The following is a 15,823-nucleotide window of genomic DNA, read 5'->3' as shown; positions in this document are numbered from 1 at the left end:
CCTGAGGTTTAAAAGTCTGCTGTCACTTACTTGGTATTGCTATGACTGACCATGAAAAGGTTAATAATGAAACATTAAATGAAGTGGAGATACTTAGCACCATGCTCCACATTATCATGAAGAGAGCAGGTGAGAACAAAATGGATAAGAAATGGGACCTGCTAATAATAGCATCTAAAGCCTGAGCTAGCTGACAGATTTGATCGTGTTAAAAGGCTGTAAATAAGGTTCTTGCAGAAATTGCTTCTGCATAAGTATTGTTGTTTATACTGGCTGTGTAACACACTAGTGGATTTAGTCATGCTAATGTAAATCTTATTATTTAAATACTACATGATAACACTTGATAGGCATGAACCATTGAAACAGACAATACTAAATGTTTTAAATTACACTTTTAAAAGGTAATCTCATACTGAGGATATGAAAAATAACATAATAACGTTACAGGAAAACAAAGAAGGCATCTTGAAAGCATGAATTTCTTTGCTTGGTATACTAGAAATGTGCTGCATTTCTTACAAGCACAGCACTTTAAAAGGTATAAAATGTTCAGAAATTTGTCTGCCTTGCCAATTTTACATACAGGGCCAGAAGTCTTAGAAAACCAGGTGCTATTTCAAAACACAGCTGAGGTCTCCAAAGCTTTTGGGTGGTTAGGATCCTCAATTCCAACTACGGTTTCAACCTGAGGCAACTTCAAGAGCTCCACTAAGCTCCACAAATAAAAGTTTATGTTAAGCATATTGCTCACGATTTTGCAAGCGTGGACTGAGTGCGTTTAAGCTTAATTCTCAGTGTGGCTGTAGGTCAATGTTTCTTGCCCACAAAGAAAAGCTGTCTTCAGCAGTCTCGCTTGTCAGGTGCAAACACTCACAGACACGTCTTTTAAAGCAGTGAGGTTTAAAAAAATAGCATAATCTCTGCAGAAAACAATGTCTCCTTTGCATTAGGCACACAGATGCATCACAGTACACAAATACTTATTTGTTTAACTACAGTTCTACAGCAACAACCAGCACTATCAAGCATTCACAGGCACATTTTCATTGTCAAAGTGACTCTATTTTGAATTTCAGAAAAATGCATTCTCTTTCACACGTGCACGTACACCTTTCCCTGGAAACCTGAATTAAGCAGAGCAGTTACAGAATATTCTGCCACAAAGTGGTATCTGACAGGCAAGATTTGGGATTTCAGGGTCAGTCTCCTGAGACCAAGCCACAACAGCAGCAACAGATCACTATAAAGACACCATACATACAACATGATAGAAATTCAAATTCACCGTTTGCAGTCTTGTTTAACAAGTACCCACTATTGAGTAACCTGCGTTCAGTGCATCTGACTCAAAACAACACGCTGCTACCAACACAAAAAGAAAACAGAGTACGGAAAACGGAAGTGATAAAATAAAACAAGCAAGCAATAGAAAAACACAGTTTAGGAGATTTGCTGATATTCAAGAGAAAAAGTAATAGCTAATCTTAGTAATACTTTCAATTTGGTTAAAAATATTTGTATTACCTGTCGACTTCCCTGCTTGGAAGAGCAGCTGCTAGTACTTCTTGAAGGAGACAACATTTTCTGGGATACACCAAAGTTTTTTTCGTCACTCATGATCCAATACTTGGATTCTTTCACATAAGCTCACTTAGAACACCATTAAAAGATAATTTAGAAAATGTATTGGAACACTCCTGAGAGAAACTGAGAACTCATCCTTCACCCAAATGCAGTCCAGTGGCATGTTCTGCATCCCATAGAACCTCCTAAAAGGGAAAAAGAAAAACAAAAAGCCAAGTTATCAGATGCCATCCCTTACTGCCATCCGATAGAATGGATCATGAAATCACAATAAAGCCTTTAGCAATACAAGCTGACTGCTTTACCGTACGTTAGAAATTAATTCAACAATCACTTTAAGAAATTTTCAAACCTCAAACAGAAACAATAACAAGTGTGGATTCTAAATGCATGATTTAGCCATCCCTTTTTTTTCAGAGGACAAAGTACAGTATCAAGCATCTTTTTAAAGATCTAAATTAACAATCCAAAAAAAGACTAATAAAGACACATGCAAAGTTTAATTAAACATCTATATAAGACCCCAAACACCTTTCAGATGAGAAGATAACACTTAATAAAATGTCTCACAAAGGTATCTCTTTTTCCCAGTTCCTTGATAATTTAAATGAGTAAGCATGGCTTCAGGTTGTAATGAAAAAAAAAATTCTCCATAGAAGAGCAATACATAAAAGTAGTGAGAATGCTAACCAAGACCCATAGAGCTGTGCATGACCACTCTGACCTAGAATCAGAACGCTCTAACTATTGTCACATCAGTTGTCTAAGTCAGTGACCGGGAGAATAATTAAGAGTCTGTTTAATAACAGGGCTGTTTGCAGCATATGCAAATAAAAGTCATGCCAGAAACTCCCAATAATGAATTTCTAGTGTGGGCAAGAGTTGTCATAGTAACTGCATATTTTTTTTAAAACCAAACAGAGGACATAACAAAAGGGCGATGCTTTCCAAAATTTGGGGTGGAGGAGCCTTTTGACTTGGGTATCACTTCAGATTTCACTGTCTCCAGCAAGGAATTTGCATACTAGGAAGATTGCAAGAACCACCACTAAGGAAGGTAAGGAAGTTTCCACAAAGAAAGGAGAAATTTCACTGCTGAAACAGGGTGGCACTACTTCACAACCCCCTCACCTGTGCTGTCAGAACCCCCCTGAACTGGACTCACTAGTTATTAAAGTTTGCCATTCATTATTTTCTTGAAGAGGCTTAAAAACCTATTCTGAGAGACGCAGCATGTTCAGATCCTCAGTAAAACACTTCATGTATTTTAAGCATTCATTTCCTTTTTTAAACACACACACACAGAGCTATATTTAAGATGAAGGCACCAGTATGCTGGAGAAAACCTCTCTCCCTACTGCTGTAGTCTGAAGCATCCAACTTCCGAACAAGCACCTTTTTCAACCTCTTTGACAATATAATTTATTGTAACGTTTCAATCAACACGCCCTCTTTTCACCTGAAACAAGATCTCTCTCCATGGCATTTACCTTACCTAGTTAGAAATACTGTTACCCCTAGAGCAAACCTATGCTCAACCACAGTAATGAAAGAGCTCCAGTCTCCAAAAGTCAGGTGAGCAAGCAAGCTCTCCTGGGCCTCCTCCACTGGTGAGTCAGCTTGGCAATTATCTCCAGAAACCATCAGACAGGTTCAAAGCCAGTAAGCACAATGCAAGAGCCTAAGAAAACCACAACAGCACAGCAATGTGAGAGAAATGTCTGAATTGTGCTTAGCACATGGCTTTTACACTGAAATTCCTACTGAAATTAGGAATAGTGAGTTTTGGAGAAGACATAGTGGCCTCCTAACCAAAACGTACATTTGTGTGGCATCTCTTTAAGAACTAGAACTGTTAACAGCTCAATTCATCCAGGTTTTAAACTGTGCAGTAAGTATAACTTCCTTGCTTAGTTTCAAGCTACATACAGTAAAAGAGCTAAATGATAACATCTCTATTAACAAGCAGAGGTCAAATACTCACAACAGGAACAGAAACATGCTTCCTGCAAACTCACTGTTCAGACACCCCCCTTGAAAGCACCACCCAGCAAGTGCTTCACTTTTTTTTGGCACATTGTTTGCTCAGGTTTTATCACTCAGCTTTCATTGGTGACTATCTGTCATTTTGGCAAAGATTTGCAGAGTTCATGGCAAGAAATAGGCTCTAATTTGCAGCAAAATGCACTGAAAGTTGCTGTCATCAGGATCTTCGAGTGTATCTCCAGGACACGTGAGATTTAAGCCCTTTGCCTGTTTGAAAATACAGCACAATGGTTGTGATGTTCTGGAAGTGTCAGGTAATTGAAAAAAAAATATGGAGGTCTCATGGACTTTAATGCAAAAAGAAGCCATAAAATCAAAAGAGTACTTCTATCATCATGTTTTTGGCGTGGAGTCCCTTTAACTGATTGACTACAAAGGTCAACTTTTACTTCACTGCTACCTTACACTGATGTCATCTAGATATGGACTTATGCCACCTAACCAAGTACTTAAGATCTTCTAGCGCGATGTCATTTGTCCTTCTGAAATAAAAAAAAGAGAGAGAGATGGGCACTTCTCCAGAATTCAAATGAGTTGAAGGTGTCTCAGCCACCTAACCAGAGGGCAAGAGTAAATCTAACAGAGAGCCCATTAAGTATTTTGTATTTTTGTCTGATTCCGAAGTAAGGAATTCTGATTTTTCTCCTTTATTCCTTCAAATTAATTGACTACATGGGCTGAAGAAAGGGCTTTTGTTATCAGCCTTGCAGAAGGCTGGAGGGAAGTGTGCCCTCTCTCCGAAGCGTTTTATTATTATTTTATTGGTTTTTTCCCAGTAATTTATTACTCTTGAGACTTCAAGATTTGAACACGAAAACATTTATGAACAATGAACATGGACCCAACTCATCTGTGAAAACTGCTGCACGCTCCAGCAACTATTTTGTGCTCCTTTTTTAAAATTCTCTTCACGTTCAGGAAGAAAAATAAAACTGTGTTTCCCCTTCAACTATAACCCACTTCTTCAAGAAAGGTGTGAAAACACTCATCTTGCCTCCCAAATTGACTCTCATATTCCGGTTGCCAGTAGCAGTAACTGTGCTTCTCTAGCATAACTGAGATTTTATGTTACCTGTGGAATTGAAGGTTACCAGGAACAATTACAACTTTAAAGCAGGCATAAAAATCAATATTATGCTAACTAAGCTAAGACTGCAGCTAAAATTGATGTTTTGAGGTCATCATGATCCAGATACTTCAGGTTCATTACATTTTGCTCCCCCTCCATGCCACAGAACTGGTTTTGTGCCCACCTTTCCACTGGAGCACACGGGGCCACTTTGGTTAACTCCAAAAAGACAAATCAAAGGTGTGAGGCTGAAGCAAATCCAAGTAAATTTAGGACAGGAATTTTCACAAGGCATAAGTATTAACCTAATTCTTCACTATCGAGTAAACAGCAGCAAAAGGAGGCCAAGAGAGTGCTTTTGCAAATGACCTTGCCAGGTGCATTTTAAAGAATTAAGAATACATGAGTATCAAATATTATTTATAGCTACTACATCCTAAACCCATAAACAGCACTTATCTCTACTTATCAGCTGTTACTAAGAGCCTTACCATTCTACATCAATTAAAGCTAAAATGTAAACATATGAGAACATACACATTAGGAAGACATATTTTTTAAAAAAGCACCATCCCAATCTGTCCTCAGACCTTCAAAACTGCACGGGTTCAAAGTAGCTCCTCAGTACCACAGTTCATTTCATGCAACTCTCAAAGCAATAAGGTTATAGCAAAACCCAAGCTTTTCCACATCTTATAAAAGGAGAAAGGCAGAAATTTTAGGAAAAAAAAAATTGAAAACTGCAGTAAAAATCAACATTATACAATTAGTTTTGCTATGGCTCTGGAACAAAAGCAAAGCCTTAACAGCTGCTTCAGAGCTGACTCAGCAGTGAAAGAACACTGAAGAGACATTTTGAGCAGCAAAACTGGAAGCGTACATCTCATTCTATAACTGTAGTTAATTAAGGTTTTGTGGATAGAAGAATAGGAGCAACAGAAGGCCTGATGAGAGTCATGTGGACACAGCAAGCACAGGACTGAGCAATCCAAATCAGAGCTGCAAGCAACACTGAGTGACAGAAAGAAACAAGAATTTGTGCTGAAGCCTTTGCTCTGTGGCTATTATTAAATTATTAAGTTACATTCACTCATGCCCACCTAGATAAACAAAGCAACAGTATTTTCCAAGGAATGCTTTCATGGCTTTCTATACTTCAAATTGTCAGCTTTAATCTATCCTGGTGTATCATCAGGCTCAAAAAAGGAAAGAATTATTTATAGACTGCAGATAACCCACGTACAACTACTAGAGGTATCTTTTTGAGAAGGGTACTAGCTGTCCCTGAATTACCATAAGAGTCATACTATTGAAAGACAAAGCACATAAATATTGCCCTGTTGTTAGCTAGTCTCTTTACAGAAGAAAACTTGCAGAAACAAACAAAATAGTTTTAAACAACAAAGTTATTACAATTATCTTTGAAAGCAAAAGTTCAAATAGCCGAGGAACACTAACAATAACAGGAAGGATTTCAGAGCTGCCTTCCGTCAGATAGGTGCTGTGTCTAGAGGTTGTTGAAAAGTGAAAAAGCCAGACAAACAACAAACATACTCCATCAAAAAGCAGATTACTTTTAACGTATGATGTTCATCGCTTGATGAAAGAAAATCCTGCATATTCCAGTGTACAAAAAGCAAAAAAAAAACCAAACCCCAAACCAAAACGCCAGAAACAATCGAGTGGAGTACATTCCATAAAAGACATCAAAGAATATGCTTCAGTGTAAAGTCTAGTCAGACTCTCCTGAAATAAAGCAAATATCTGCTGTTTCACTAACCCTTAGGGTGAATAATTCAATCCTTACATTAGAAAAATCTTATCTAGATTTAGCAATAGGTCAATTGGCATCCTGAAATATACACAAAAATATAAACTTTCCCTCACATCCATTATAGGAACTGACTGCAATACTGAATGCAACATGACTCATTTTGATGTATGATCTTGACACTACTTTCACCCTCATGAGATCTGCAACAGATTACACTTGCATAAAAAAAACTGATGGGTATATATTCTAGGCAGTTAAGTTAAAAATCTTGGTGACACGCGATACAGAAAACACATGCAGTAATGGCTGCATTGTTATGGTTTAGCCAGCTGTCATTCCACCTTTTTCCACCTTTTAATTATAGTTAAGAATCATAACTAATAGGACTGACCTAGCTCACAGGAAAGTCTTAAATAATTAACTCGCCTTCTCTCCCTGTCCTTTTTGGAAACATCCTTGCCTAGGAACAGCCTGGCAGCTCAGGGCTGTCTTGCAGGAGCTACCAGACTGAGTGGGGTCCCAACACGACACCTCCAGCACATAGACTGCATACAGCGGTTCTAAGGAGGTTGGCAGTCCTCATTCTGCTCAATTAATAAAGCATCCACGGGTCTGTGCACTGCAAGTGCTGTTCAGCTAGAGAAGAGGTTACAAGTGAGAAGAGAAAGGATATTTTGATCTGCTTAACTCTTATCCTGACAGGTTTGCAGAGCGAGCTTTGACAATATACGGATGTTCATTTTAACTTTTCCTTTGCAAGCTCATCATTGCAAAAGGTTTTGGACCTATTTGCGCTGAGGGCCATGGTTTAGTGTTTGATAGGACTGGTTGGACTCAATGATCCGGTGGGTCTCTTCCAACCTGGTGATTCTATGATGATCAGGCAACGGAAAAGAGAAAAAGGCTTATTATCATTTTCAGTGAGGAAAGCAACAGGCACATAGTATCATTTTATACTCTGTACTAAAAACTTTGGAAAGGCCCATCGGTTAGTGATAAGGTCTCAGAGTTGCTACAAGTGGAACTATTACCAGCAGAGCTTTGGCATGAGCTTGGTTGCCTTTCACTTTTCTGCTGTTACTATTTAAAACTTTGCTTTGTTCACTGAAACAAAGACACTCCACTATGATCCAAGGCTTATTCCTTTTCAAAGCTGCACCTGTTATTGCTAAAAACATTACTGAAATACAGTCTGTTTTCCTAGTTTCAGTTTTGATGGCACAATGTTAGATCTGGACGGCAACACCTTCTTGTGGAAATAAATGTAATGAAATCTGGTGGAATAAATCCCTGGAGGGAAGAGGGAACCAAAAAAACTGGTTAACATTCAAGGATCACCTCCTCCAAGCTCAAGGGCGATGCATCCCAACAAAGAGGTAGTCAGGCAAAACCACCAGAAGGCCTGCATGGATGAACAAAAAGCCCCTGGACAAACAAAGACACAAAAATGAAGCCTACAGAGGGTGGAAGCAAGGGCAGGTAGCCTGGGAGGAATACAGAGAAATTGTTTGAGCAGCTAGGAATCAGGATGGGAAAGCTAGAGCCCTGCTAGAATTAACTCTGGCCAGGGAAGTCAAGGGTAACAAGAAAAGCTTCTATAGGTGTGTCAGTGATAAAAGGAAGATGAGGGAAAACATGGGCCCTCTCCAGAAGGAAACAGGAGACCTGATTACCAGGAATATGGAGAAGGCTGAGGTACTGGATAACATTTTTGCCTCAGTCTTCACTGGCAAGGGCTCAAGCCATATTTCTCAAGTTGTGGAAGGCAAAGTCAAGCTTTGTAGCTTCAAATCAGACTCTCTTTGTGACCTGGTAAGCCACATCATGCTGTGAGATGCATAAATCTACCAAGGCTGACATCAAGCAATATGTTTTACTAAACCAGCTAACACAGTTGGTCTAACTACGGAGAAAGAAACTCAAAACCATTCACCTGTGGTTTCGAGTAGAACAGCAAATAGGAGTACTGGAAGAGTTTTGGTGGCCCAGGAATGATCCTCACCAAAGTCTGAAGAAAGACATCATGGGTATGTGTGAACAGCAAACACAACACAGATTCTTTATCTCATACAGAAAGGCTAGACATGTTCATAAAGAGTGGCAGGATCCAACAGACCCGCTTTGATGTGGTGGTGGTTTTTACTTTTCACACCCTGGCATCATTGACTTTCTTAAAAGAAAAAAAAAAGCCAACCCAAAAACCAGGGTCCTGTCCCAGATACCCATTTTTCCATCAGACACTGCAATTATCATGTGTCTTGTGCATCTCATTTAATTTCTGAAAGGAAAAAGTTACAAAGGAAACAACACTTCCCTTTGAGATTACTTACTGCTTTCCTTTTATAAGCAGGCCTATTAGCTTAAAATTTAAATCTCATTAACTTTAATGACCATGGTAATAAGATTCAGTTCTTCCTAGGATATATAGAAATTCATTTACACACTTTATAAAATGCAATGGCCATGAGTTCTGGAAATGTCACATTTCTTCTTGATTGAATTACTGTATCTTTAGGAGCTTCTGTCTCTAAATCCATTCCAGTACACCTTTTTCAGTGTATTTTACAACACTGGTATTTATAAATGCAGACAGAGATACAGCTTTCTTTTAAATATTATGCAAATCATTTCTTTACAGAAGGTCTTTCATATTAATAGCTTGAATTTTCAAAACAGAAGCACAGTATTCTGAACAAGGGCAGGCAGTTGTTAGCACATCAATGTTAACCCTTTCTACTGGCCTTTCAGGTGAAGGGTCACTAATTTCCCAAAACCATGTTTCTGAACGTGCAATGTGTGAATAAACCTTGACATTTTAGAGATCTGTTGTAGGAAACAATTAACACATGTAAAGTGTACTGAGAACAATTACTACTACAAGTACTAAGTATTTTTTGTTACTAATGTCAAAAGGTAAGAGTTTAATTTCAAGCTTTCAGTGAAAAAGAATGCAAATATAAAGTAAAAAAGAGTACACAGAAATGTATTGCTTCTAAATAAAAAACTAAAATGTTAAGGCTTGGGCTGGAGCTCGCTCTTCGAGGACGACACCAGCAACTGTCCTTTTGCTTGGAAACGTGTATCACTTACATATACGCAGGTGACAAGAACCATATTTTGATAGGAATGGTTGGACTCGATGATCCTGTGGGTCTCTTCCAACCTGGTTATTCTATGATTCTATGATATGAAGCAGATGCAGATGGAACATACCGCACTCTTGGAAGATTCTGCATCACAGTTGGGCTTAGATCCATTCATATTTATTATTGTAACGAACACCCTGGCAATTAGAACCAGGAAAAAAATTGCATGGATCAGGTTTTCCGCAACATTATCCTCATGGCATAGGATAAAGACGAACTGAAAGAGACCTCAAGCAAAGAGATGCAAGATGTGGGAAACCAGATTATAAATCTGACTGATTACATGCAATGTTTTGCGGAAGTAATGTGAAGTTATGAAGTATCACAACAGCTGGGTCAGCCAAAGAAGATATAGAATAAAGATGAGGGCCTCTAAGCTAACAAGGTAGCTCTTGAGTAGGAAAGAGACCATAAAAGGGATCCTCTCCCTACCTTCAAATGACAGAACCCTGCCACCACCTCTTCAAGTTCTGAAATGCTAGAGGGAGAATCCAAATCCAGCCAAGGTTACCTTAAGGGGTCTACTTGGACAGAGCTGGTAAAAGAACTTTTGACCCTGAAAAGAGAAGAAAGTGAACATAAAGCTGCAGCAGCAGCAGCTGTGTTCAGTCCATTTCAGAGTGAGTGCTTTTATGTGAGATCTTGTCCTGCCTCTGTCTAGTTACAATGGAACACAATCTAAAATCTAAAAGCAAGTTAGGAGATTGGCCAAGAAGGAAAGCTTCAATTAAGACTGTGAATAATTTAACACTACCACAGACAGCCCAGAACAAGGAGGATGTGCAGAGTTTTAATGTACTAAGCTTGTTTGTGTAAGTCTACTACAGTATGACATACCAATGTAAAAATAAGTCCTTGCCTCCAGCAATAAAGCTCAAGAGTTAATACAAAACTGCTGAAAACTCTTTTGGGTCTCAGTATCAGCTCGGTACCCCCACTGACGAGTAAAAAGTGAATATGAATTTCAGCTCTAACGCTGCCAAAGCAGTTAAGAAACTCTTGCTTCCAAGCAATTTGTTGCTACTCCTTTTCAGGAGATGAGTAGTTTCCCTGTCAATAAACAGATCAATCAATCACAAGAGCTCTCCCTAATCCATTTCAGTAAAAAGCTATTTGTCACAGTGGTTAGTTCACATAATTTGCTTTGGCTAAAATACAGTAATGGTCATCAGCAGCTTGCTGGCAAGAAAGCAGAAGCAGCACTATTTTCAACTGATCCAGACAGATCTGAAAAAGATACTGTGTCCCTAGCCTTATATCAAGATTCAGATTAGTAAAAGCTACCGGCTCTCAATTTGAATTTAATTAAAAGCAGAAGAAATTCCGTGCGATTAAAAAAAGGCTTCAGCTACATTTCCATTCTCAAGCATTTTTAGAAGTTGAAAAGATGAAAGGTTTTAATTAGGATGCCTCAATAGTACAAGAAACAAAGAGTAACTCACCAGAACTTAATTCAGGCTCAGTGAATGGGTGCTACAACTTAACAATACACATTTGTTATTTCTAATGAGTACACATTTTTTACTTCAGTTACAGCCACTCTAAGCAGGCTACAGAGAGAGCAAACAACAACATGAAGAGCTTTACATGTGTAGTCTAGCATCCTTGCCGCTTCACAGCATTTTTGAGGTTGGTTATGCCTGAACTGCAACTCACAACCGGATTTTAATTACAGGCTACAGAAGCAGCAACAAGCAGAGGTGTTTAGAGGTGGTGTAGATTTCCCTTAAACTGCTTAATATTAGAAAAGTGCTACCATTCTTGCTCTTTGCCTTCTATCTCTCCTCTACTCCCAACTTCTCATCAGTTTTGTATTTATTTCTAAAAAGCTGGCATATGGTACTGGCTTTTCTAGACCATCAGGACTTACAACACAAAAATAAATTAAACCTGTGGTTAATTATGTGTAGAGCAGCATGAAGTGCATCCTGACATAATTAACAAGAGGTTTTCCATGATTTTTCATATAATGGGCTTGATTAATTTCTGAAATGGAAAATGGGGGGGGAAGCAATTTTTTAGGGGAAGGAGCTAAAATGGTTTGGTTTTTTTTAAAAAAAAGATATCTAAAATAATAACACAAAGTTGCAGAAACATAATTTTGATGCTAATTTCTTAACAGATGGCAGTCATGCTCACTTCAGCCATGCTGACCTACATATCTTTCCTTCACCTTTTATTAATATTTATAGCAACCTTCCAGTACCTGAAAGGGGCTACAAGAAAGGTGGAGAGGGACTATTCATAAAGGCTTGTGGTGACAGGATGAGAGGGAACAGGTATAAACTGGAGAAGGGTAGATTTAGACTAGACATCAGGAAGAATTTCTTCACCAAGAGAGTGGTGAGACACTGGCACAAGTTGCCCAGGGAAGTTGTGGCTGCCCCATCCCTGGAGATGCTCAAGGCCAGTTTTATCTTTTGGTCTTTTTTGAGAAAAAAAATACACCTGAGCTATACAGTTAGAACAACCATTGACCCAAATTTCCGTATTTTTTTCTATGCACTTAATTGTGAACAGCTAGAAAAATTAAATGCATATAGAAAGTGAAGAGCTGAAGAAAGAATGTGAAAAAATTACTGTGAATACAGTCATTTAAGTCAAGAGTTCAAAATTTCTATATAAAATGCACAAAATCTTTTCTCCTAAGTATTATGCTCTACTGGGTTTTTTTTGGAGACTATATCATAAAATATGTAAAAAAAAAATACTCAGATCTTCTGTTACTCCAAAATGGCAAGGTTTCAATGGAACATCACATTAAAAGAAGCCTGGCCAGCAGGTCAAAGGAGGTAATTCTGCCCTTCTACTCAGCTCTGGTGAGGCTTCACCTGGAGTCCTTTGTCCAGGTCTGGAGTCCTCAGCACAAGGACACAGATCTGTTGGAACAGGTCCAGAGAAGGGCCATGAAAACCATTTGAGTGCTGGAGCACCTCCCATATGAGAACAAGCTGAGCGAGTTGGGGTTGTTCAGCCTGGAGAAGAGAAGGCTCCAGGGAGACCTTATTGCAACATTCCAGTATTTAAAGGGGGCTACAGGAAAGCTGGGGACAGACTTTATAGCAAGGCCTGTTGTGACAGGACAAGAGGTAACAGTTTTAAACTAAGGAAGGCTAGATTTAGACTGGATATAAGGAAGAAATATTTTACTGCAACGGTGGTAAGACAATGGAGCAGGTTGCCCAGGGAGGCAGTGGAGGCCCCATCCCTGGAAACATTCAAGCTCAGGTTGGATGTGGCTCTGAGTAACCTGATCTGGTTAAAGATAGCAGGTGAACTAGATGAGCTGTAAAGGTCCCTTCCAAACCAAACCATTCTATGATTCTATGATTAAAGATAAATCTTCGAATGATCAATGGCAGCTGGAAGGATTTGGAGCAGTTACATCATCAGCACTTGCAGTTTTTCCAGTCTTGTGTTCTGTACCCAAAAATAAGAAAATAAGTCAACTGTCTGTCCTAGAAGCAAACAAACAAGTTGGCTGGGGAGTCAGCAGTCTCCCAGCTCCTATTCCAGACAGTTGCTCTCAGATGTACTCACCTTCCTGACTGCTTGTCAGTGTCTGGGGAGAAGAGCAAGGTAGTTTGAGCATATTTTCACTTCACGTGCAACGGAGAAATTGCTGCAAAAATATCCTTTTGGAAAGATTTCAGGCTTTCCTGGAGTAAAAGAAGGTGGCTTCTATGTAATAAATTACTCACAGATGAAATTTATGAGCTGGTTTTTGTGCACAGCAGTACCAAGATGTTCTGAAAAGTACCACACATACCAGATTGCCTAACACAACTCTGAAAGTCTGCACGTACAGACAGAGAATCAAAAGGGCAAACAGTTTCTATGTTGACTGAAGGACCACCCAAACCCCAGATGTCTCTTTCTTATAGTGATCTCCCAGAGTAGATGACTTGCATTAACCTGTTCTTGAAGTTATTCCTACATCGTTCCCAGATGACTGAAAGGTTATTCTCTGGCGTGATTTTTAGATCACCAGTTAGGCAGATGAACAGTGAAAGTGATCATTGCTTCAAGTCATTAAACAAACAAACAAAATACAATGACAAAGCAACGTAACAGTCCAGCATCCTTTGCATCACCTAGAGAGATGGTTTTAGGAATAGATCACTTATCATGCTGAATGGGTGAAAAGGCAAAGGTCAAAAAATAACAGCGTATAGCACAACACCATACATTTCTTGAACACCTGGTGTTGTATTCTGTCCCTTTTTGGTAAACTGAATCAAAATGCTGCTAGAGATGCACGCCAGCTCATTTAGGAAGCTCACACGTCAATATCTGAATAATTTACGTTTGTGTCAAGGACAAAAAGGTTATTGAATTACTTGGAGGAAAAGATTCTGATTTTTCTCCTTGTGTTTCTCTCCTCTCAGCACCAGTAGGTTTTTCAACAAAGATTTTGAAAGTGGGATAAATGGGGACCCATATGCCAGGCTCTGAACAGCAACCAGTGAAAGCTGACTGCACCTTTATGCTTCTCAAAACACCCACCCTAAAAGTGTGGTTAATTTAGACTCAAAACTGCATTAAACCTTCACACTTCACATAAATGATAGCATTCCCAGACACACAAATTCTGACTTATCACCCATCACCAAACTATTAAAAAAATAAGTATCATTCCAAGAAACTGGATGTAAGTTGGTCTTTACTCCCTATGGCGTCCAGCAACCCATTTTGAAAAGTCTGTCACCTGCTCTTGTGGGTTGTTTATACAATTGCAGCATACGGTGCTTAAAGATAATTAGGGCTTCCAGTAAATGCTGCACTGCACTGGTTTTGCTGCCTTGTGCAGAGGGATGCAACTTTATATTAATTTTGCCTGGAGACTCCACAGACTGCTCAGAGCTCACATCTCCTGTTGCCAGTTCCTATATTCACAGCTCTGTCTCTCTCCTTTTCCTCCTTTACCCACTCCCTGTGCCTGGAATACTCTTCTAGAGGTAGGTGAGGACATGGAAAAAGCACGAGGCATTGGAAGTTAAAACCAGCAGCTTAACCACCTCATACAGCAAATTTAAGAGGCTTAAACTCACCAACAAGTGCAGGAATTGTCAAGTTGGATGCTATGGATTAAGCACGAGAAAGTAAATACATGTGACAAACGCATTTTATCCCATGTGAATGTAACGATTTTCAGCTAATGCATCTAAATTAAGGGAGACATTAACTATGTCTGAACAGAGCAGAATGACAATTAACATTTCGTACATAATCAACTACTGCCTTTTTTATATTCCAAACCAATTCCACAGATGCTGCAGGCCTGACTTTTCTTCAGCTGAGCAAGCAGCGAGATACATATTATTGGTTTAGTGTTTGATAGGAATGGTTGGACTCAATGATCTGGTGGGTCTTTTCCAACCTGGTGATTCTATGATTTCAAGAACATCCATGTAGAGTAATCAGCCTTCATGACCACATGCACAGAAACAGGATATTTCACAGGTAGGAAATAAAATGATGTGAAAGGAAATAGTTCAAACAGGGCCACTGCAATTTCTCCAAAAACACTAAACAGTCTTCCATTTGATCTTCCGTGCAACATACAGAATCAGGACTTCTTTACTGCTGGTAACAAACAAATAAATACAAACAATCAGCAATACTGGTTGATTGGTCTGACCTCAGTGCCAGGAAAAGTTATGGAACAGGTGATCTTGAGTGCTATCATGAAGCACATGCAAGAGAACCAGGTGATCAGGCCCAGTCAACATGGGTTCACAAAAGGCAGGTCTTGCCAGACTAACCTGATCACCTTCTATGACAAAGTGACTCGGCTGCTGGATGAGGGAAAGGCTGTGGATGTGGTCTTCCTGGACTTCAGTAAAGCCTTTGACACAGTTTCTCACAGCATTCTGCTTCGGAAACTGTCAGCCTCTGGCCTGGACAGGCGCACACTCTCCTGGGTGGAAAACTGGTTGGCTGGAGGGCCCAGAGAGTGGTGGGAAATGGTGTGAAATCCAGCTGGAGGCCAGTGACAAGTGGTGTCCCCAAGGCTCAGTGCTGGGTCCAGCCCTGTTCAATGTCTTTATCAATGATCTGGATGAAGGCATCGAGTGCACCCTTAGCAAGTTTGCAGACGACACTAAGCTGGGTGGAAGTGTTGATCTGCTGGAGGGTAAGGAGGCTCTGCAAAGGGATCTGAACAGGCTGGACCGCTGGGCTGTGACCAACGGGATGAGG

General features: G+C 39.5%; 1 protein-coding gene across 4 annotated transcripts in view; it reads right to left on the bottom strand.

Annotated features, from left to right (window-relative positions):
• OSBPL3 (oxysterol binding protein like 3) overlaps window positions 1-15,823 on the bottom strand; it is a 75,976-nt gene that overhangs the window by 42,026 nt on the left and 18,127 nt on the right. For all 4 annotated transcript variants that reach the window (XM_069860270.1, XM_069860272.1, XM_069860271.1 and 1 more), the window contains exon 3: window positions 1,528-1,772. In XM_069860270.1, coding sequence (XP_069716371.1) covers window positions 1,528-1,620 — 93 coding nt within the window. In that variant the 5' untranslated portion in view covers window positions 1,621-1,772. The remainder of the gene's footprint in view (window positions 1-1,527; window positions 1,773-15,823) is intronic.

Source organism: Phaenicophaeus curvirostris, chromosome 6 (genome assembly GCF_032191515.1).
Source record: "Phaenicophaeus curvirostris isolate KB17595 chromosome 6, BPBGC_Pcur_1.0, whole genome shotgun sequence".
NCBI classification, from domain to species: Eukaryota; Metazoa; Chordata; class Aves; order Cuculiformes; family Cuculidae; genus Phaenicophaeus; species Phaenicophaeus curvirostris.
The sequence above is the reverse complement of the archived record's forward strand: the minus strand, read 5'-3'. Positions and strand labels throughout refer to the sequence as shown.